Source organism: Terrapene carolina, unplaced genomic scaffold (assembly GCF_002925995.2).
Source record: "Terrapene carolina triunguis isolate 2854851 unplaced genomic scaffold, T_m_triunguis-2.0 Scaffold58, whole genome shotgun sequence".
Lineage (NCBI taxonomy): Eukaryota > Metazoa > Chordata > Testudines > Emydidae > Terrapene > Terrapene triunguis.
In genome coordinates this window covers 84,047,196-84,070,131 of record NW_020664409.1, presented here as the reverse complement: position 1 = coordinate 84,070,131, position 22,936 = coordinate 84,047,196, and the positions used below count along the sequence as shown (strand labels likewise).

Here is a 22,936-nt window from a genome sequence, read left to right as displayed (position 1 = left end):
AATTTGTTTCAGTGTCTTTCCAGATATCGAAGTTAGGCTTACTGGTCTATAATTCCACTGATCTATAATGTCAATGCTTGTTTCACTATGCACTGTAGTATCATTTCTCATCTAATAGAGAAGGCATTGTATAAAAAAGTCTATTTAAGATCTTGTTTGAAGTACAATAAGACTAATAAGGCTTGAAGTCAACATGAATTGTTGGAGCTTTATATAACCACTTAAATGTCCACTAACAGGTGGGAACTCATGTTTATTATTAAGTTAAAAATCATATAAAATTAATTTTATTTTTTAAATAGTTCAGTACATTAATACATGTTTCTAGCAAGCTTTTAGGGCTGATCCTGTACATATTTTCTACTATGCGGAGAGGCTACTATTGTGAGCATTGTTATTGACTTCAGGGATTTCCATAACCATTGGGGGATGAGGGGAGAAGATCTGCCCCTAAATACTTATAATCACCATAAGCAATCTAAAATTGTACTTTTAGAAAGAGAGGCTAGCAATTGGAAGGCAAGATACTGGCCTAGATGGACTATTGATCTGAACCAGTATGGGCATTCTTATGTTCTTATTTTCACACTTGCAGCCATGTGATACAGGGTTACGTGTTACAGACACACAGGATTGGCTTCATAGAAATCACACAAAGGTAGTTCAGCATATTCTCAGGAATCTGGAAAAATATTTAGGCTATAATTCCGCAAACATGTACATGCTTAACCTGATGCACTTAAACTCAATGGGTCACAGTGCATAGGGTTAAGCATCTGCATAATTATTTTGCAGATTAAGGGTCTTCATTTATTATTTGCTAGCTGATGGTAGCTAGGTTGTGGGGCACTTAGGGATAGCTGACTTTGTTTTCAAAAAACTTTCAGATGACAACTTGTGAGAATAGCTAGCGATGAACTTATTATTATGCTCATCCTCCCTCTAATCTTCGGTCCTACTGATTATCACACTCACTTATGGCCTCTTTGTTTCAAATTTTATCTTCCTGTGCATTTGTACAGTGCTTAGCACAATGGGCTTTCAGTCTAATATAGTAATAATAATCTGGACACTAGGCAGACTAGTTTCTGATTCAGCAGATTCATTGGTTCTATCATGTCTACTCAGTTTCTCTTTTATTTTATTTATTGGACCTGGATAGAGGGCTGTGTGAAAAAGATCCTGACATTACATATAACAAAAGGATGTTATCCACTACTTTACCTTTTCCTATCCCCATACCTCCAACACACACATTCAGATTATTATGGTTCAGGAATAACCTATGAAGCCAGTCATGCAGTTTTGATTTGACCATACATTTGGTTTTGCTTACTTGGAATTTTTTTGATAGCATAGCACTATAAAATTGCTTTTATATTTTTTCATCTCTGCTGAATAAACATAAATGCCTATGTAAGATTGCCCAGAAAATCTTCTTTTATTTATGTCATTTGTGAAACTTACTCAGATGGCTGTTCCTTTTAATTTCTCTTGTGATCAGATACCCATAGTTTAAGGCCATCACTTATGTTGAAAAATGAAATAGTACAGAGCTGAAATTGTATTTTCAAACCTGGAGGGAAAAAAATTGTTCATATTGTACATCTTCACTATACAGCATTAAATCTTAAAAAGGCTTTTGTCATGAGATATAATCACCTAGTGCTCTGTACAGAGGAAAACTTGTTTTCTCCTGTTCTGACAGCTGAACTTCTGCTGAGTTTTCTTGTTTGATTGTTGTGTGGCCTATTTTGAATTTTTTCCCCATGTTATTTCCAAAGTACCCTAATGATGCTGAACACTCCCTTTCTCTTGATTCCCAAAGTGATGGGGGCATTTCAATAAAGAGAATGTTAAATATGCAGCGTGGCCTGTGTTGATTAGTAAGATGGGCAGAATTCAATTTTTATTTTTGTACAGTTTTGACGGACAATATCAATGTTTATTTTTAAGGATTTTTTTTATTTTTATCAATTTAAATTTTCACAGTTGTGCAAAATTATGGGGTTTGTGCATTTTTCCATTTTTATCCATTGAAATTTTTACACTCGTGGCAAATTGGAGTGTGTGGCACACAATGGTGGGGTCAGTCAATAATTATTTCATGGCAGTAGATGCTGGGATTCAAAAATGTAAAGCTTTATAACACAAATTGTCAATCTCACACATCATAATTTACAAAGTAAATATCCTGAAATCAAACTCTAATAAGTTCTCAAGCAGCATTTTTTGCTTTGGCCTATCTGTAAATTTTGATGATTAGTGATGGAAATACTTTTTCGTTGGTTTGTATGTGTGCGGTGAAATCGATGTTTACCAACTGTGACAGGGCACCTGCCCTGCACTGGCCGTGACAGGGTTAAAACCAGCCTAGGGAGGCTGAGCGGCAGGCAGCCAAAGGAGGGGCTGCAGGGGAAACAGCCAAATTAGGGCCCCAGCTGCAGGCAATTAGGGCGGTGGCTGAACCAGCCAATCAGGGCTGCAGACCAGATTGAGGGAGTCTGCTGCAGGGAGCCCTAGGGAGAAGACTGGCTTCCTAGAGGGTTCCTGGCAGGCTGCCAGGATTTACAGGCTCGAAGCCCTGGAAAGAGGGCAAAGGAGCTGGAGCCAGAGGCAGGAACAGAAGCAACTGAGGCTGTGGGGAAGTGGCGCAGGGAATAGAGACAGTTAGCTGGAAGGAAGAGGCAGCAGGAAGCTGCTGTTTGCAGGGTACCTGGGCTGGGGCCCGGAGTAGTGGGTGGGTCTGGGCCTGCCCCCCCACTAGCCGCTGAAGGAGTGGCCTGGCTGTGGACTGTGGCTGGACTCTTGTTCGAGGAGTCCCCTGGAAGGGGGAGAAACCGGATGGTGACACAGCCAGAGGGCAGTGCCACGAAGCAGATACCGAGAGGAAGGAGCCGTAACGGGTCTGCCGGAGGAGGCAAGGATGGGAGAGCCACCACTGCCCAAGAGTGCACCTGCTGGGACTGAGCTAATTCCCGAAACGCCCAGCAGGAGGCGCCAGTGTGGTGAGTGACCCCGTGACACCAACATTTACCCATTAAAAAATCTAATTCTTCCAAGCCCTCTGATAAGGTAAATCAGACTGAAAAGACTCATCATGCTCCATTTTTAAAAAAAAAATGACTTCACATAAGGGAGAGTTTAAAGAAGAACAGGGCCGGCTCCAAGCGGCAAAAAAAAAAAAAAAAAAAGCCGATCGGCGGCAGCTCAATTGCGCCGCTTCATTCTTCTGCGGCAGTTCGGTGGCGGGCCCTTCACTACATCCCTTCCTCTTCGGCGGCACTTTGGCAGCAGCTCAAAGAGGAAGAGAGGGACTGAGGGACCCGCCGCCGAATTCCCGCCGAAGACCCGGAGGTGCCGCCCCAATACCGGACAGAGTGCAGCCCCTTTGTATTGGCCGTCCCAAGCACCTGCTTCCTTCGCTGGTGCCTGGAGCCGGCCCTGAAGAAGAACCTACAATATTGCAGATTTTTTTAAATTAAATTTTAGGGGAAATCTTGAAATATTTTGAAATTTCAAACTTTAAATGTTAAGAGCAAATAGGAAAAAGTTTTAATTTTTTTCACCAAATTTTTCTCCTTCTTTTTCCCAACTAGTGTTAGGCATTATCAATATTGAAACTTCAATCCACTTGTAGCTGTCTGAGAGAGACTTGCTGTTGAGCCAAGATAAAATTAACTAGCAGAACGTCTAAGTCTGCTCCAGTACTTTTCAGCACATAACAAGTATACACAAGATTGAGTATGACTCTTGCATGTCAAGTAGTGTGTCTGTATACCAACTAATTAAAATGTAAGACTTTGAAAGGCTTTATACAGATTTTGTTTTCTTGTTTATTCCCAGCTGTGAATTTATTGAATGTTCTTCCTATTTCATGCTATGAAAAGTAAGAAAATGGATTTCATGCTCTTTACCATCAGAAATCTATTCATTAAAGTGTGTCATGATCTTACAATTAGATTCACTCTAGTCTGAAATTAGGGAGTCTATGCTAGACAATAGCTGTAACCAGTAATGGTTCTGGCTGTTCTCTTTGACCCAAGATTGTTCCTCTAAAAAAATAGTTACATTTCTTTTCAATGTTAGTCAAATAGCCTGCGAGATTCTGACTGAGCACTCTAGGAAAAGTGATGAGTGCTCTCAGTTCAGCACCTTTCAGGAGGCATTCATTGCCTTGCAGGTTTGAGCATGGAGACATTGCACTTTTAGAATTGTCACAGTCAGATCAGCCTACTTTTGTCAGACGGACATCAGGTTTAGTTTGATTTCACTGGCAGAGAAAATACATTTGCAAACTTCTTGCTGTATTTGATAGATCAGCATAAACAGAGCCTGATCCTGAAGTCTCTGCTTAGGGAAAACCTCCACTGAACTCTGAATCGATGATTCATGATGTCAGATGGGAGTTTTGCCTGAGTAAAGGCTGCAGGATCAGTGCTAAAGTGTGCCTGGGCTTTTAAAAGAGAGCGTGAGAATGTAGGCCACCATTCAGCATACATGTAACACTAAGCAAATGTGTCATCCCACTGAATTCAACTCTCATGGTAAAGTTACACACACACTTAGGTATTTTGATGAAGACAGGCGTGTAGAGATGTACAGTAGCTCCTGGATTCTGTGAGCAGAAACAACTCTTGGTTTAACACAGGGTGTCGTAAATATTGCATCAAAATATTAATAAAGACCAGAGTGATCCAGAATGGCATAAGCCTTAGGCCTGAAATTAAGAGAGATGAAGCAGCATGGAAAGAGAAACATCTTTCTTCATTCTCACATCACCTGTAAAAGGACATGGAAAAAATAGTTACTCTGTGAATCATCTGTTGTGAGATCAGAGGAGTAAATGGGAACATGACACTATTTCAGTCATACTGCATGAAAAGCTGTCACAAAGCCAGTAACATTATTCACCATTAGAACCAGGTAAATGTTTTGGCCAAAACTTCTTGATGGCAAACAATGTAGCTTAAGTGACACCAAAATGTTTCACCAATTCATGTTGGTTACCCCCAAATTGTTCATGTTGAAAAAAGTCAAACAAACAAAACAAAAATCCAAAGAAATCAAAATGTTTCATTTTTGACATTTTTGAAATGAAATGTTGTGAATTTTTTTATTCAGGATTACTTTTAATTTAGAAATTCCCTTCCATTTTATTTTTTTAAAGTAAAAAGCAACTTGAGATCAAAATGAAATGTTTAATTTGGGTCAACATTTCATTTGACCCAAAACAATTGTTCTTTAACTTTGATTCACTGAGAATTTTGAAAAATGTTGGTTTTGGGTTGTGCCAAAAGTATACTTTTTTATTTTTCAGAGTTGTCAGTGAACCGAATCAATTATTCACAGAGCTCTATTTTATGTGGCTGTTTGGGAAATTAGCACCTCTTGAGTTGTGTCAGCTATGTTGCTGTGGTAGATGAGGAAAGCATAGTTTACCGTACCTCTAAATTGTGGTATTTAGCCACGGATGTGTGTCGGGGGTGTGTGTAACTGGTTGCAAAGTGGGCACACAAGAAAATGCCACACCTCTTTCATGCAGAGGAGCTGGATCCATGCCAGCTGTGCATAAGTCTCCATCTTTGGGACTTTTGGGGCAGGACAGAGGCGGAACCACTGGGGTCACAATAAAATGCTCATGATATCTCCAGTGTACTCATATGAAGTACATAAGGCTTGCAGCCCTGTTCCAGTCTAACGGTGGGAATAACAGCCACGCATGGGCTGAACCATTGCCCCATTTTCTGACCACAGATGGAGTGAATTGCACAGCCTTCCACCAACACATGAAGCTGACTTATGGCTTGATCCTGCAAGATGGTGAGCACCTCTTGTGAAGTGTTGAGTGCCTTGAACTCCCATAGCTGCATTCCATCAATGAGAACTGAGGGAGCTCAGTACCTTGCATGACTGGGCTTTTTGGCCTAGTGTGGCGGGGAAGAATTTCACTCCAATTCATTTGGTAAGGAGAAGATGATTTGATTCCCACTTAACCAATGTAGTGTTGACTGTCATTCTGGTAAGTCTAGTGCTTTAAAAGCATAGCACCGTACACTTCTGGAAAAAAACGAATGCTTCTCTTTTTCTTTTATTTGCACAAAAGTTTGATTTCCAATATTTTTTAAACACTTGACAGCTGCCAAAGGTATAAAGGCAGCATCTGTTCACTAGCAGATACTTTTAGATAATTGGCAATTGCAGAACTGTCCAAAAGAATTTGCATATAAAATGTGTTGTGACAACTTTGACGTTTTTTGTTTTTGTGGAAAACAGCAACAAAAAAAATCCCAACTCTTAGCAAGAGCAATTTTTATCACATTGTTTTTTGCTTAACAAAATTAGGAAGTTTCATGATATCTGAGAACAAATTTGTGAAATGTATCAAACAACTGCAAAAATTCAGGAAAAATGCCTCAAAAATGAGAAAGTAGTTGAGGAAGCCATCAATGGTAAATTCACAAAATGGAACAATAGGTGAAATTTTGGACTGCAAAATATTTGCATATTTCATAACTTTTAATGTGAATTTTAGTTTTAAATCTGCAAAAAGAACATTCAGAATAGTTCTTAAAGGTAAAGAATACTTTCTGCTAATGGACTAGGGTAAAGTATTCTATCTTTCTGCTGTCTGCAGGTACAAGTGTGTTTTCAACTCTCCTTGTATATCTTCACAGACATTTTTTGGGCCCAGATACTCAGCTGGTATAAATTAGTGTAGCTCCATTGAAGTAAATGGAGTTGTGCTGATTTACCCCAGATGAGGGTTTTTGTGATCTGGTTCCTTATATACTAAATATACACAATGTATTAATTTCTGCTAAATGTTACCTCAGAGGATAAACAGGTATCATCAAAGGACACTTTTGTAGAGGACAGATAGGTATTGGTGACAGTAATGTCTTCTAGTTCAGTGCTGAAGTGATCAGACTCCTTGATGACACTGTAGTTTAGGGCCACACCGTAACTGGCAGGTTTCTCTGACTGTTTCTGCTGGCAATTGCAGAGTTTCTTGAAAGACGCTCTGAATTTCTGGGACATGAGATTGTAAATCACGGGGTTGATGGCACTATTTAGATAAATGCAGATTCTACAAAATAATAGGAACCAATTTTCTTGGAAAGGGTTGGAGAGAAAGGAGTTTACAACAACCAGTGTCCTATAGGGCATCCATAAAAATGCAAACAGGATCACAACCACAGCCAGCATCTTGGTAACCTATGGAAAACACAAAGATATACAGTGAAAAAGTAGAAAATCAGTACTCAGTGCTTTGTAGGGATGTGCATGTAAAATCGGTATTATATGTTAGTGATGGGCCCAACCTAAAACTCTATATGTGAAAAACCCTGAATTTGGTGATGTTCTGATCAATGTCTGGCTCTTGGTTAGAATTTTGCAACTTGTCCCTATCTCCTTACCACTATAATGGGCTGACCAAAATTCATGGATCCAAACTCCCCTGAACTTTCATAAAATATGGATGATTCCTTATGGCTAACATCCATATTATTCAATTAATATTGAACTAATCCCCATTAAACATATTATTTCAGTTCTGAGTCTTTGCAACTACCATAGTTAGAAACAAGTGTCTATCCCTTGGAAAGAAAGGCACTCCCATCCTCCCCTCAATGCTATGGAGCACCTACTTTTAGCACTGATCGTTTGTGACATATTGTAACTGAAACCAACCTACCTACTTTAATGACTACTGTTGCATAATAGCAGACCACCAAATTTAATACAAAGAAGTCTGATTTAGATTTGTTTCTAATAAAAACAATTAATTCAGACATAAGTTCCAACCAAATGATTGATACATAATGTTCTGAAACTCTTAATGATTGCCTAAAAATTGCCAGGGAAATTGTGGGTTACCCTTAGAACCTAATAATCTTAGAAAAACTCACTTATTTCACTTAAACAGACAAGGTGGGTGAGGTAATATCTTTTATAGGACCAACTTCTGTTGGTGAAAGAGAGACGCTTCTGAGCTTACATAGAGCTCTTCCTCGGGTCTAGAAAATGTACTCAGAGGGTATGTCTACACTGCAATAAAACACCCATGCTTTGGGACCCTGGATGGCTCAGCATGAGCCCAAATGTCTACACGGCAATTGTATAGCTCCACAACCCGAGTCAGCTGATGTGGGCCAACAGCGGGTGTTTTATTGAAGTGCAGACATATCCAGGCTGTCAGAGCTAAATACAAGGTGAAACAGATTGTTAAGCAAAGGAGTTAACACATGTTGCAAAAGACCTTTTAAGGTGAAGTGGGCAGTTAACACCTCACAGTTGTAGGACAAAAAACGGTTAGTAGGTTACTGATTGTAATGAGCCATAAATTCAGTGCCTTTATTGAGTCCATGATTTGTAGTATCTAGCAATGTTACGAATATAAATTCCCAGGCTCACCTTTTGAAGGTGTTGTGCAGATTTCCTTTGAGGATGAGGAGTGAGAGGTCAGATGTGGAGTGATTATTTTCTGAAAAGTGTTCACCCACAGATAATATGGTGTGTCTGTCATTTAAGATTTTATTACTTAAGTAAGTTTGCTTAAAAAGAAAGGCAATGAAAAACTCTCCCTTGAGGGATCCCCCCAAAATTGAAGTAAAGCCAATAAAAAATAAAAGTGAAAAAATGAGGGCAGTAAAAACAAAACAATGAGTTCTTAATGAAATGAGTCCCACTATTCCGAATGTAGCTAATACATTAACACTTTTATATGTACAATATTTAGTGCCTTTCACCCCATAATCTCCAAGTTATGCATTTAAAAAAGTCTGAGAAACTTATTAATAGTCAAGGTGAACCTTTTGGTGATGGTGAGTGTACTGGAAACATAGAGGCACTACCCCATTGATTTCAGTGGGGCATCACGGAGTGTAAATCAGTATAGAATTATGGCCACTGGGTATGTCTACACTACAAAATTAGGTCGGATTTATAGAAGCCGGTTTTATAGAAACCGGTTGTATGCAGCCGATTGTGTGTGTCCCCACATAAAATGCTCTAAGTGCATGAAGTCGGCGGACCGCGTCCACAGTACCGAGGCTAGCGTCGACTTCCGGCGCATTGCACTATGGTACCTATCCCACAGTTCCCGGAGTCTCCGGCGCCCATTGGAATTATGGGTTGAGATCGCAATGCCCGAATGATGCAAAGCAGTGCCGCAAGGGGTTCTGGGTACATTGCGTCAGGCCCCTCCCCCGCCGTCACAGCAACGGCAGACAATAGATTCGCGCCTTTTTACCTGGGTTACCTGTGCAGACAACATACCACGCCAAGCATTGAGCCCACTCAGCTCAGCTCACCGTCACCATATGTCTTCCGGGTGCCGGCAAACGTGGGACTGCATTGCTAAACAGCAGCAGCAGCTTACTGCCTTTTGGCGGTAGACGGTGCAGCATGACTGGTAGCCTTCATTGGCGATCTGGGTGCAGGCAGCCGTGGGGCTGGCAGCCGTGGTGCTGCATTGCACCAGCCCCTTGCCTTTTGGTAGAAGATGGTTTATTACGACTGGTATCCGTCGTCGTCATACGTCAGCGGCTGTCGATCATGGGCACCCGGGCAGACAATGATGGTTATCAGTCGTAGTATGCTATTTTCTGCCAAGTGCCCAGTATTGTCTGCTAAGCACCCAGAAGAGGCCGATGGCGATCTGGGTGCTGGCAGACATGGGGCTGGCAGACGTGGGGCTAGATTGCTACACAGCAGCAACCCCTTGCCTTTTGGGCAGAAGATAGTATATTACGACTGGTATCCATCGTTGTCATACTGCAGTGGGCATCATATTGTGCAGTAGACCTGAAGGCTTACTGCCAAGTGCCCAGTATTTGCTGCCAAGCACCCAGAAAATGCCAAGGGCTATCAGTCATGCTGCACCGTCGTCTTAAGATGTAAAAAATAGATTTATTCTGCATTCATTTGCTTCCCCCCTCTCTCCTGCTAAACCCAGGCTTTTGAGTTCAATCTTTTGGGGGGGGGGGCATTCTGTGTGACAGTTGTTTGTCTTTCTCCCTGATGCAAAGCCACCTTTCTTGATTTTAATTCCCTGTACCTGTACGCCATGTCGTCACTCGCCCCTCCCTCCCTCCCTCTCTCCCTCCCTCCCTTCTTCCCCTGGTCCGTCAGATACTACTTTCGCGCCTTTTTTCAGACCAGACGCCATAGCCAGCACTGGGATCATGGAGCCCGCTCAGATCACCGCGGCAATTATGAGCACTATGAACACCACGCGCATTGTCCTGGAGTATATGCAGAGCCTCCTGGACATGCCAAAGCCAAACCAGGACCAGCTGAGGAGGAGGCGATTGCAGCGCGGCGACGATAGTGATGAGGAAATTGACATGGACCTCTCACAAGGCACAGGCCCCAGCAATGTGGAAATCATGGTGTTACTGGGGCAGGTTCATGCCGTGGACCGCCGATTCTGGGCCCGGGAAACAAGCACAGACTGGTGGGACCGCATCGTGTTGCAGGTCTGGGACGATGCCCAGTGGCTGCGAAACTTTCGCATGCGTAAGGGCACTTTCATGGAACTTTGTGACTTGCTTTCCCCTGCCCTGAAGCGCCAGAATACCAGGATGAGAGCAGCCCTCACAGTGGAGAAGCGAGTGGCGATAGCCCTGTGGAAGCTTGCAACGCCAGACAGCTACCGGTCAGTCGGGAATCAATTTGGAGTGGGCAAATCTACTGTGGGGGCTGCTGTGATCCAAGTTGCCAGGGCAATGAGAGACCTGGTGATATCAAGGGTAGTGACTCTGGGAAACGTGTAGACCATAGTGGATGGCTTTGCTGCAATGGGATTCCCAAACTGTGGTGGGGCGATAGACGGAACCCATATCCCTATCTTGGCACCGGCGCACCAAGCCACCGACTACATAAACCGCAAGGGGTACTTTTCAATGCTGCTGCAAGCCCTGGTGGATCACAAGGGACGTTTCACCGACATCAACGTGGGCTGGACGGGAAGGGTACATGATGCTCGCGTCTTCAGGCAGTCTCTTCTGTTTCAAAAGCTGGAGGAAGGGACTTTCTTCCCGGACCAGAAAATAACCATTGGGGATGTTGAAATGCCTATCGTTATCCTTGGGGACCCAGCCTACCCCTTAATGCCATGGCTCATGAAGCCGTACACAGGCAGCCTGGACAGTAGTCAGGACCTGTTCAACTACAGGCTGAGCAAGTGCTGAATGGTGGTGGAATGTGCATTTGGCCGTTTAAAAGCGCGCTGGCGCAGCTTACTGACTCGCTCAGACCTTAGCGAAAAGAATATCCCCATTGTTATTGCTGCTTGCTGTGCGCTCCACAATATATGTGAAAGTAAGGGGGAGACATTTATGGCGGGGTGGGAGGTTGAGGCAAATCGCCTGGCCGCTGATTACGCGCAGCCAGACACCAGGGCGGTTAGAGGAGCACAGCAGGGCGCGGTGCGCATCAGAGAAGCGTTGAAAACCAGTTTTGTGACTGGCCAGGCTACGGAGTGAAACTTCTGTTTGTTGCTCCTTGATGAACCCTCTGCCCCTCCCCCACCACCCTGTTAACTCTACTTCCCTGCAAACCAACCACCCCACCCTCCCCTACTACCCTCCCCCCTTCGAGCACCACTTGCAGAGGCAATAAAGTCATTGTTACTTCACATTCATGCATTCTTTATTAATTCAGCACACAACTAGGGGGATAATTGGAAAGGTAGCCCGGGATGGGTGGAGGAGGAGGGAAGGAAAAGGACACACTCCAATTTAAAACTTTAAAACTTATTGCTATGGAAATCATCTAGGGTAGAGTGAGTGGGTGGCCGAAGGCCCCCCCACCGTGTTCTTGGGCGTCTGGGTGAGGAGGCAATGGGACTTGGGGAGGATGGCTGCTGGTTACAGAGGGGCTGTAGCGGCGGTCTCTGCTCCTGCTGCCTTTCCTGCAGCTCAACCATACGCAGGAGCATATCACTTTGATGCTCCAGCAGCCGGAGCATCGACTCTTGCTTTCTGAGTACAAGTTGACGCCACCTCTCCTCTTCAGCCCGCGTTTCAGCACGCAACTTCTCCTCTTCAGCCCGCGATTCAGCACGCCACCTCTCCTCTCGCTCATATTGGGCTTTTTTAAAATCAGTCATTGACTGCCTCCACGCATTCAGCTGTGCTCTGTCAGCGTGGGAGGCAGTCTGAATTTCAGTAAACATTTCGTCACGCGTCCTTCGCTTCCTTCTTCGAATATTCACTAGCCTCTGCGAAGGAGTAAGATTTGCAGCTGGTGGAGAAGGGAGAGGTTGTTAAAAAAGATACATTTTAGAGAACAATGGGTAGACTCTTTCACGTTAGATTTTGCTGTTCACAACATCACACAGCACATGTGCTTTCGTTACAAGGTCGCATTTTTCCTCTTATATTGAGAGTCTCCTGGTTTGGTGTGAGAGATCACTCACGCAGTGCCAGGACACAGATTTCAGCTTGCAGGCAGCCATGGTAAGACATATAGTCTTTGGGCTTTTTTAACCTTCTTAACATGTGGGGATGGTTTCAAACAGTTCTGCCCTCATTTCCCATACCAAGCACCCGTGCCATTTAAAATGGGTTTGCAATGTAAAAGGAGGGGCTGCGATTTCAGGTTTAACATGCAGCACAAACCCAACTAACTCCCCTCCCCCACACACCCAATTCTCTGGGATGGTCACTTCAACCCTCCCCCCCACCGCGTGGTTAACAGCGGGGAATATTTCTGTTCAGCAGAGCAGGAAGGGGCACCTCTGAATGTCCCCTTAATAAAATTGTCCCATTTTAACCAGGTGACCGTGAATGATATCACTCTCCTGAGGATAACAAAGAGAGATAAGGAATGGATGTTGTCTGCATGCCAGCAAACACCGGGACCATACGCTGCCATGCTTTGTTATGCAATGATTCCAGACTACGTGCTACTGGCCTGGCGTGGTAAAGTGTCCTACCATGGCGGACAGGATAAGGCAGCCCTCCCCAGAAACCTTTTGCAAAGGCTTTGGGAGTACATGAAGGAGAGCTTTCTGGAGATGTCCCTGGAGGATTTCCGCTCCATCCCCATACACGTTAACAGACTTTTCCAGTAGCTGTACTGGCCGCGATTGCCAGGGCAAATTAATCATTAATCATTAAACACGCTTGTTTTTAAACCATGTGTAATTTTTGCAAAGGTACACTCACCAGAGGTCCCCTGTGTGCCCTCAGGGTCTTGGCTGAGTTCGGGGGTTACTGTTTCCAGGTCCAGGGTGACAAACATATCCTGGCTGTTGGGGTAACTGGTTTCTCCGCTTCCTTGCTGCTGTGAGCTATCTATGTTCTCTCCATCCTCATCTTCCTCGTCCGCCGAACCCGCTTCCCCGTTTCCAGAGAGGGACTCATAGAACATGCTTGGGCTAGTGGTGGCTGCACCCCCTAGAATGGCATGCAGCTCCGCGTAGTAGCGGCATGTTTGCGGCTCTGCCCCGGACCTTCCGTTTGCGTCTCTGACTTTATGGTAGGCTTGCCTTAGCTCCTTAATTTTCACGCGGCACTGCTGTGCGTCCCTGTTATGGCCTCTGTCCTTCATGGCCTTGGAGATCTTTTCTAATGTTTTGCCGTTTCTTTTACTGTTTCGGAGTTCGGCGAGCACTGCTTCATCTCCCCAGATGGCGATCAGATCCCGTACCTCCCGCTCGGTCCAGGCTCGAGCTCTTCTGCGATCCTGGGACTGGGACTGGGACTCCATCACGGTTACCTGTGCTGATGGGCTCTGCATGGTCACCTGTGCTCTCCACGCTGAGCAAACAGGAAATGAAATTCAAACGTTCGCGGGGCTTTTCCTGTCTACCTGGCCAGTGCATCTGAGATGAGAGTGCTGTCCAGAGCGGTCACAATGAAGCACTGTGGGATAGCTCCCGGAGGCCAGTAATGTCGAATTCCGTCCACACTAACCCAATTCCGACCCCCTAAGGCCGATTTTATCGCTAATCCCCTTGTCGAGGTGGTGTTAGGAAACCGGTTTAAAGGGCCCTTTAAGTCGACAGAAAGGGCTTCGTAGTGTAAACATGTCCAGGCTTAAGTCGATTTAACGCGGCTAAAGTCGACCTAATCTCGTAGTGTAGACCAGGCCACTGTGTATGCGGGAAGTGGGTAGGGTGGGGACTCTTTCTAGTGAACTAGGAATGTCTTCTTTTAAAGTGCTTCTTTGTATGTTGCCGTCTCTTGTTGAAATAATGCAGTTGCATCTTGCTGACTAATTAATTAATTTTCCCTTTCCCTGCTCATTGATGCTGTTACACTTTATACCCTTTCTCAGGGTAGTTGTGGAAATAAGACAATGGTTCTACAGCTCCTACGACTATACAAGATATTCACAGTATATAATTTCATTGCTCCTAGGGTGGAGATGTAGGCGTGTGGGATATGAATTTTTATTGACTCTGCAGGAGGACTGAAAGTTACTTCCATAACTCTCCTACTAACACTAATATTGTGTTTTTAGTTGTTTTGTTTTTGTGTCTTTGTTTAAAGCAATAGGATGTATACTTTTCTTGCCCCTTGTAAGCAGATTTTCATTATGTAGAAAATATGCATTCTCATTGCCTGAGGTATGTTTTCTCCTATCTGGCTAGAAGCCCATATATTCCAGATGTAAATATTTATATATACTTATAAATGTTGTTTTTTTACTTATGGGTGTTGGTGATAACGTATCCAATTGAGAGTCTTATAATTTAACTTTTACAGTTTAGGGCACTGCTTTATTTGCCCTTCTTTGGTCACAGGCTTACAGCAGTGTTGCAAAATAATCTTGGTCGGCTAAAACAGATTCTTGTTAGACAGAAGGAAAAAGAAGAGCGATAGGAAAGAGAAGAAATAAGGAAGGGAAGGAAACAGACACATCAGAGGGGAGGGAGGCAAAGTCTCCATTCCAGGTTGTGTTTGGGATTCAGACAGAGCTGGTAGAGGCAGTGATGTCATCTGGTTCCCTCTCTCTGGCCTGGTCTGGTCAGGACATCTCTCAGGATTAGGAAGAAGAAGATTCAAGGTCCCAGGAGATGTTGGGGGTGGAAGACTTGATGGTGAAGCTTGCTCCAGTAGCCAATTTGTCTCTTTAAGGACCCCAAGAGTGAGTGATGGGCAGAATAGCCCATCCTCGTTATTTTGTCTACCATTCAGCCCTAATATCCAACATACCAATTTTGGTTCACCGATTTTCAGTCTCACACTGTTCTTGTTTACCAGGCATGAACTTAACGCAGTCCTTGAATTTTATCAGTTGGCCTTTTTGTTTAGACTATTCAGTCTGTCTCCCTTTTGTACATTTTTCTATCAATATTTATAAGTTCATAAGATGTCACAATATCTTATAATATCAATGTTTGTTGTTATGGGTTATTGTGACATCTTATGAACTTATACTCACTTTTTATAGTTGAACTCACAATTATGGTAAATTTATAGGCCTAATTATGACAGTTGGCCACAGAATTTCCCAAATTAATTCCAATTTCAGGTCCAATAGCTGTGGTTGAAATAGAGCATGTCTTTTAGGAAAAAAAAGTCTAGTATTGATTTAAAAATATACAGTGATGGAGACTATACCACAGCCGTCGGTAAATTGTTCCAGTGGTTAATTACGCTGACTGTTAAAAATTTGTACCTTATTTGTAGTCTGAATATGCTATTTGATTTTACTTTTGTTTGTTGGATTGAAGAGCCCTCTATTATCAAATTTCCATTCCCTGTACTTTTAGACTCTGATCAAGTGTCCCTTAATCATCTCTTTATTAAGCTAAATAGATTGAGCACCTTGACTCTACCTTTAATCATTATCATGGCTCTTCTCTGAAATCGCTCCAATTTATCAACATCCTTCTTGAACTGTGGACACCAAACTGGACACACTATTCCAGCAGTGGTTGTACCAGTGCCAAATACTGAGATAATATAATCTGTCTTCTCTTACTCAATATTCCCTTCTTCATCTAGAAGATGCAGATGTCTTTCTTCTAATTGGTTTCTTTTATTTCTTTTGGTGTTGTTTGTGAGACTGAAGCCTCATTCTCAGTTTGCGCCGGAAGCTCGAAAAGCTGCATATTTATCCACAACCTGTGACATCACATTGGATTGCATAGTACTTTGAAGAGTCACAGGGTGAAATCTTGGTCCCACTGAAGTTAGTAGCTAAATTCCCATTAACTTCAATGGCAAAAGGATTTCACTTTATATATCAAAATATCTTCAAAGACCCATCTTTGATCTTCTGGGCTATCACACATTTGTAGTCATTATATTCATCACAGGGGAACAATATAGTCCCTAAAATACTCCAGGAGGAGTATTAATGGTTCAGCCTCAAATTCGTGGTTACAATGCTGCATAGCAATAGAAAAAGAAATCAAAAGCTGATGTCTATTTCAGTTCCTTTTCTTGAACGCTTGTGTCCAGATGATCACACAATAATGAAATGAATCTCAACACTGAATTTGCATTATACTTCTCTCCTTTTATTCTCGGTAAAGCAAATGAGACTTTGAACTATCTGGCTTCAAAAGGCAGATTTGCCAAGACACTCACAGTCTTTTAATCTTCTTGATCTTACTCCATGTCAACTTTACAGCTTTAACTGGATCATCTGGAGTGATTTGGACACTTCTGTTTTCTGACTCACAGTGCCATTTAGTACGGTAATGAGAACTGATTGGTTTCCTGAAGCAGTAGTGTGCAACAGGATCATTCTGTTCCATTTTCTCCTGCTCAGATTGTGCTTGAGTGCACTTACAGTCTGCATGGCCATCTTACTTCCAAAGTGATATGACTTCACTCTTGGTGACTTGTTCAATTTCTCCAAAAAATTAGTCTATATAACAGGAGAACTGCAGAACACTATATAAATAATTGTCATTAAAGTCACAGTTTCCATTATTACTGGAATCTTTCTCCAGGCACTAGCTGTGCCCAAATCTTCTCACAACTTATTGCTCACCTAAATGTGGAATACATTGATTCAGCTGATTAGCTACACCATTTTATTTTGCCAAGTATTACTGAAACCCCATCTGATATCAACATCACCACCTTCATTAGATACCAGATGAATCTTATAAAATCTATAAAAATCATTGGCGCTAAGCCTTTGCTTAAAGTTGAGCACATGCTTAAATTCTTTGCTGGATCAGAGTTAGAGTGCTCAGAACCTTGCAGGATTGAGGCCAAACTGTGATTCCGCTCTGAAAAGGGAAAATGTCAAATTTGCACCATCTTCCACCGCAGGTCTCCTCCCTGTATCGACTGGCATTCCTACGTATGCCCCTTCATGCTTTGAGCACCATTCCAGAGGACATGCTTCCATGCTGATGACGGGCATGGACTGACACACATTCATTTTCATCATCTGACACCAACAGAAAGTTGATTTTCCTTCTTGGTGGTTCAGGTTTTATAGTTTTTGCACTGGAGTGTTGCTCTTTTAAGGCTTCTGACAGCATGTTCCACACCTCGTCCCTCTCAGATTTTGGAAGGGATTTCAGATTCTTAAACTTTGGGTTGAGTACTGTAGCTATCTTTAGAAATCTCACATTAGTACCTTCTTTGCGTTTTGTCAAATCTGCTGCGAAAGTGTTCTTAAAACAAACAACAGGTGCTGGGTCATCATCCGAGATTGCCATCACACGAAATATATGGCAGAATGCGGGTAAAACTACAAAGCAGGAGACATACAAATCTCCCCCAAGGAGTTCAGTCACAAATTTTATTATTTTGAGTGCAGTTATGTAAAAAAAAAAATTCTATGTTTGTAACTTGCACTTTCACGGTTAAGAGATTGCACTACAGTACTTGTATGAGATGAATTGAAAAAACTATTTCTTTTGTTTATCCTTTTTATAGTACAAATCTTTGTAATCAAAAATAATAATATAAAGTGAGCCCTGTACACTTTATATTCTGTGTTGTAACTGAGATGAATATATTTGAAAATGTAGAAAACATCCACAAATATTTAAATAAATGGTATTCTACTATTGTTTAACAGTGCAATTAAAACTGTGATTAATCACAATTTATTTTTTAAATTGAGTTAATTTATTTTGAGTTAATTGCTTGAGTTAACTGCAATTAATTGACAGCCCTCCTGAAAATGTGAAATTAATGTGGATTAGTTGAAATGTGTTAAATCCCCATATGAATGTTCTCATTCAGCAGTAAAGTGGCCTTATTTTGTGGTATCTTAATCCTCTTTGGATGTGTCCTAAGAGAAGAATTTGGCAAACCATATTAATATAGGAAGATATTTAATAGTTCTATTAAATTGTATTTATAATTGCACTGAAAATTTATCTTAAGCAACTACACAAGAGCAGCAAAAAATGAATGTCTATCAGAGATGGGCTTTACCTAATAGTCAAATGAAAGTGCTCTTCAAATGGAGATACTTTAAAGATGGCCCAAAGAGGAAAAAAACTGGTTTTGTGCCTTTCTCCCTCCTTTGGAATGTATAAAGAAGGCCTGAAAAATTTTTCAAAAATAGGAGGTTTTTTTGGCTTCTCTTTACCTTAGAATTATCAGGAATATCAAGTCTGGTCTTCTCTAGTTTTGCTGGAGAACTCCTTGGAGGATGCAGAGATGTGACTTGGAGGCTTTCTCCACACTTTTAATTATATGTATTGGAGTGTTAAATCTTTAACAAATATATTTTCTCCCTCCTGTCTGTGAGGCATTTTAGTTAAAAAGGTGTTAACTAAAATTAACACTATTCAATGAGTTTTAAGCCATCGGGGAGAAAAAACAATAGCTTCCCATCTCATATAATTCAGTTTTGCTTGCTTGATAGATTTGGTTCTCCAGTCATTCATAGAGTGTTGCTGAAAAAAATGTTAGATTTTCTAATGTAAAAACATTTCAGGCCTTCTTTTTACATCATAAAAAGGGTAAAAAAAACCCATAACCACCCATGCCAAATAGTCTCCATTCCTGGTTTGTCCCCTCCATTAGTGTTGCATTTTACCGCTGGTTCCAGGCATGAAAGAGCATCCAGGACCATCTGGACCAGTATGCAAACTAAGTGCATGCAATCCAGGCTGCCTTGTAAATTGTTCCATTGCATTTTCTATCAGCCAGTTTCTATCTTGGGCTAACTCTCATACTCAGGGCCAAAGCAGAGAGCAGGCTGCCTAACTTCACATACTTTTAGTCATTTTTCCTGCTGCTTGCACCCCAGGGATCAATTTCTATTCTGTTGCATCAGTGCAACACCAATAAAGAGAATGAGGCTATACTGATATAAATGAGGACAGAATCTGACCCTTAGAGCTCAATTCTGCCCTCAGTTAGGTAGGTGTAGCACCCATTGATGTCAGTGGGAGTTTTCCCTTGGTGTGTCTTGGACTTTATTTAGACTGTAAACTCTTTGGGATAGGGACTGTTTTCCCATAGGATTTTGCAGCACTAAGCACATTGTGGATGCTACCATAATATAAATAATATTACAAATAATAATAATAATGCCACCCTACCATGTCTCCTCTCTACATACAGCACTACTTGCAAACTCTAGATTTACTGAAAAAGCAGCTACAATAACCCAAGAAGTTGATGATCTCCATGAAAAGCCCTTTCTCTCTTTATAAAACACAAAATATAGGTTGTATATGCTGCAAATTGTCATTTTAATTTTATAACATGGCAAGAGCCATTGTCTGCAGCGCTAAATAAAAAGACGATTCAATGTTTTGAAAGGATGCTAAGCAATACAAAGCGCACATTTACAAGCACATGGATCTATCCTTTGTGCTGATAACTTGAAAATTAGTCAAGAAGAGAAAAATAATATTAACTAATGGATGAAACAAACTCCACCACTTCTCACCCAAATAACCAACCACAAACAGATATGTGTCAACAATTACAAGCTACAAAATAAAAGGTAGAAAATGTAGAAAACAAAATAGAAGGAACAGTTTGTATTTGTCTTTACCTGGGAAGTCTAGATCTGTACGTGTTTAGTTCTTTGCTAACCAGCTCAATTAACTTGTGGGGTGAATGTCAGTCCCACAGCAAGAAAAACAACTAGCCTCATTAAATAGCAACAGTCTACACAAAGAACTATAAAAATCTGACTCAAAATTCTCATGTTTAGTTGCCTTATCCCTCACCATAAGGATGCAGATGCATTGAGCATTTCAAAAAAGATGACCACTTCAGGTATAATACCTACAGAAATCATGCTACCTGTTGGTTGCTGAAACATCTCTTTTAGTCAGTACTGAGACTCAAAAGCATGAGGCTTCTGAAAGCAATTTTTATCAAAGCAGGTCAGTGTGGAGGAATTGGGTACCTGCATTAATATGAAAATATAAAGCATGATGTGGGCCTGATCCTGAAAGATCAATAGGCGTTTAAGGTGCCCTGCACTTTCAGGATTGGGACCTAAAAGTGCTAAATGGTACATGAGAGCTGAGTATTGTATATAATTATGAAGATGATTGGTATGGACACACACCTCTGTGCTATTTTAGCATATATAACAATTTATAATGAATATGATCATATCTATTAATCAAATGTAAAGCATCAAATACATTCAAAATATTTACCTATTGTTAATTATCTGACAGATGGAAATAATAATAGTCGTTAGCATTTGTATAGCATTTTCCATCTACAGATCTTTACAAAAGCAAGTATATATTTATCTCTATGTCATAGAAGGGGAAACTGAGACGCATAAAGTAGTAACTTCTCTAGTCACATAGTGACTCATTAACAGAGCAGGGATTAAAACAGGACTCATGACTTCCAGTTTAGTATCCTATATGCAGATCACAAAAATAACTCTGGAATCATAGTGTATTTGTCTGACTTCTTAGCAGGCTGTAATATGGTGAAAAGTAGTTTTTTCTTAACATTTCATTTTGACAGTATCTAGTTGGTTTCTTGACATGTTGTAATAAGAGACTTGACTGTAGGAATAGGCAGTCATTTCTAGAGACTGGAATAAATTCAGTTTATTTAATGAAATGCTCTAATCACATGCCCGGAACTGGTAGATTTTAGGGGTTTTTTTGTATGCCTTAATCTAAATAAAAGAGAGAAAGCACATTTTTAACATTTTTCATGCATTGTAACCCAATCTCTCTACTTTTTCATTTGTTTTAAAGTCTAAAGAGAGTACATGTGTGTGAATATCATATTTAAATACATTTCCTACCTGCCTTCTAGAAGCAATAGTGCTACTGAAACCCCTGTTAGTCATCTTGGAATTCATAGTCTTGTTTTGGTGAGTTGAGTTGTTTTTCCGTGTCTTAGGGTTTTCTTTTGGATCTGAAGGGATGGGATTCAGGAACAATATTCTGGCAATCAGTCCATAGAGGACAGTGGCCAGTATCATTGGCACAACATAAAATATACCAAAGTCCATCATATATATAGGGGAGTAGTAGCTTCTAGACACCTTGTAGCCGCAAGAAACAATGATGGTATCTTTGTAGACAACTGTGTTGAGATCTAGCAGGAAAAACCAGAGGGTACAGTATATGGAGGTGAAAGCCCAGACAAAAATAATGATCTTTTTGGCTCTTGAAAAAGTACATAGAAATTGAGCTTTGATTGGGTGGCAGATGGCAATATATCTCTCAACAGTGAAGGCGGTGATGGAACAAGAAGAAGCATTGATGCCTAGGTATTGGAGATACGTAATGCAGAGACATCCCACGTAGCCATAGACCCAGGATCCATACAGGCTCTCGGTGATGTTGGGAAGTCCTGCAGCCACCAGCACCATGAGATCAGCCACAGCCAGACTCACCAGGTAGCAGTTAGTGGGGGTCCTCATGTGTTTGGTCCTGAGGACCACCAGCACCACCATGATATTGCCCACTATGCCTAGTCCACAGATGAGGAGGACCAAGAGAATGGTAACTACTTGGTAGTCAATACTGATCACCTCTTGGCTTGGCAGCAGCCCTGTTTGGTTCTGTTCATCCCCTGTGCTGTTCTCCATCTTCACCAGCTTGAAGCTGCTTCTGCTGGGCAATTGCTGTCAGCACATTTTCTCTTTATCCCCCTGTAAAAAAGTTAAACACAGTGGAGAGTGGATGATGAACAGCCCCATCGCACAGTCTCCATAAGGTTACAGTCCCCACACAAGCCACCTTCACTTCAAGACTCCTGGGCTTTTTGCTTCACAAGTTCAATTACCAGACAGGTAGATCCCTCTTGGATCTTGTTTCATTAGCACAGGATAAAAAGCTGGTTCTTTGTAGCTGTTCTGAGACACTCATGAGAATGAATGCAACTAGAGATCAGAGCTTTCTCTCTCTGCAGAGCAGAGTGAGAGAGGGGGAAAGGGAGGGGGAAGTCAGAGATTCCTTTCCCTGCACTGACAGAGATCACCAGCTAGCTAGCACAATGCATGGGACTGTACCAATCCAATAACACCAGATTTCAGCATCACTGCTGTTCAGGGAGCAATCTCAGTGTAAGGGCAGGTGACACAAGTATGGGGAGGCAAAGGGAGGAAGTTAAGTCATGCCCATCAGAATTCCTATGCCTTTACACTGTTTTGCCATTCTGCTGTCTGGTGGCTGTTGTCATTTTGTATATTCCTCAGCACTATACAAATTATTTGTAACAAAACACACATTATTACATTCTGATTTCCTATGTGTCCCTGAGGCAGGTTACACTTACCTTGTGCTCTGCAGGGTTCTCAGAGTACTTGTCCCATCAGAATGGATGCAATGAAAACTGTACCAACTTTTGAAACCTGCAGAAAACCCTGTCTTATACTTTACTCCACAAACGTTTTGCTTCACAATGGTTTGGTCACTAGGGCTGTGCAGTCCCTCCACCCCCTAAACACTCCCAGTTCGTTGGTTCTCGTTCTCTCTCTCTCTCTCTCTCTCTCACTCACACACACACACACACACACACACACACACACACTTCACTGACTCATA

At 41.8% G+C, this 22,936-nt stretch overlaps 1 protein-coding gene across 1 annotated transcript; it reads right to left on the bottom strand.

The window, feature by feature from the left end:
• Positions 1-6,810: 6,810 nt before the first annotated feature.
• TRHR (thyrotropin releasing hormone receptor) lies at positions 6,811-22,026 on the bottom strand. Its single transcript, XM_029914475.1, has 2 exons — positions 21,187-22,026; positions 6,811-7,218 (listed from the first exon to the last, which is right to left on the bottom strand). The coding sequence occupies exons 1-2, from the start codon at positions 21,976-21,978 to the stop codon at positions 6,811-6,813; spliced, it is 1,200 nt and encodes a 399-aa protein (XP_029770335.1). The 5' UTR covers positions 21,979-22,026.
• Between the last annotated feature and the right edge of the window lie 910 nt (positions 22,027-22,936).

Excerpts from the sequence above, each read along its gene's own strand:
- TRHR (XM_029914475.1), bottom strand. The coding sequence starts at position 21,978 with ATGGAGAACAGCACAGGGGATGAACAGAACCAAACAGGGCTGCTGCCA. Across the intron at positions 7,219-21,186 it reads CTATTGCTTCTAGAAGGCAG|GTTACCAAGATGCTGGCTGT; the intron begins GTAGGAAATGTA and ends TGTTTTCCATAG.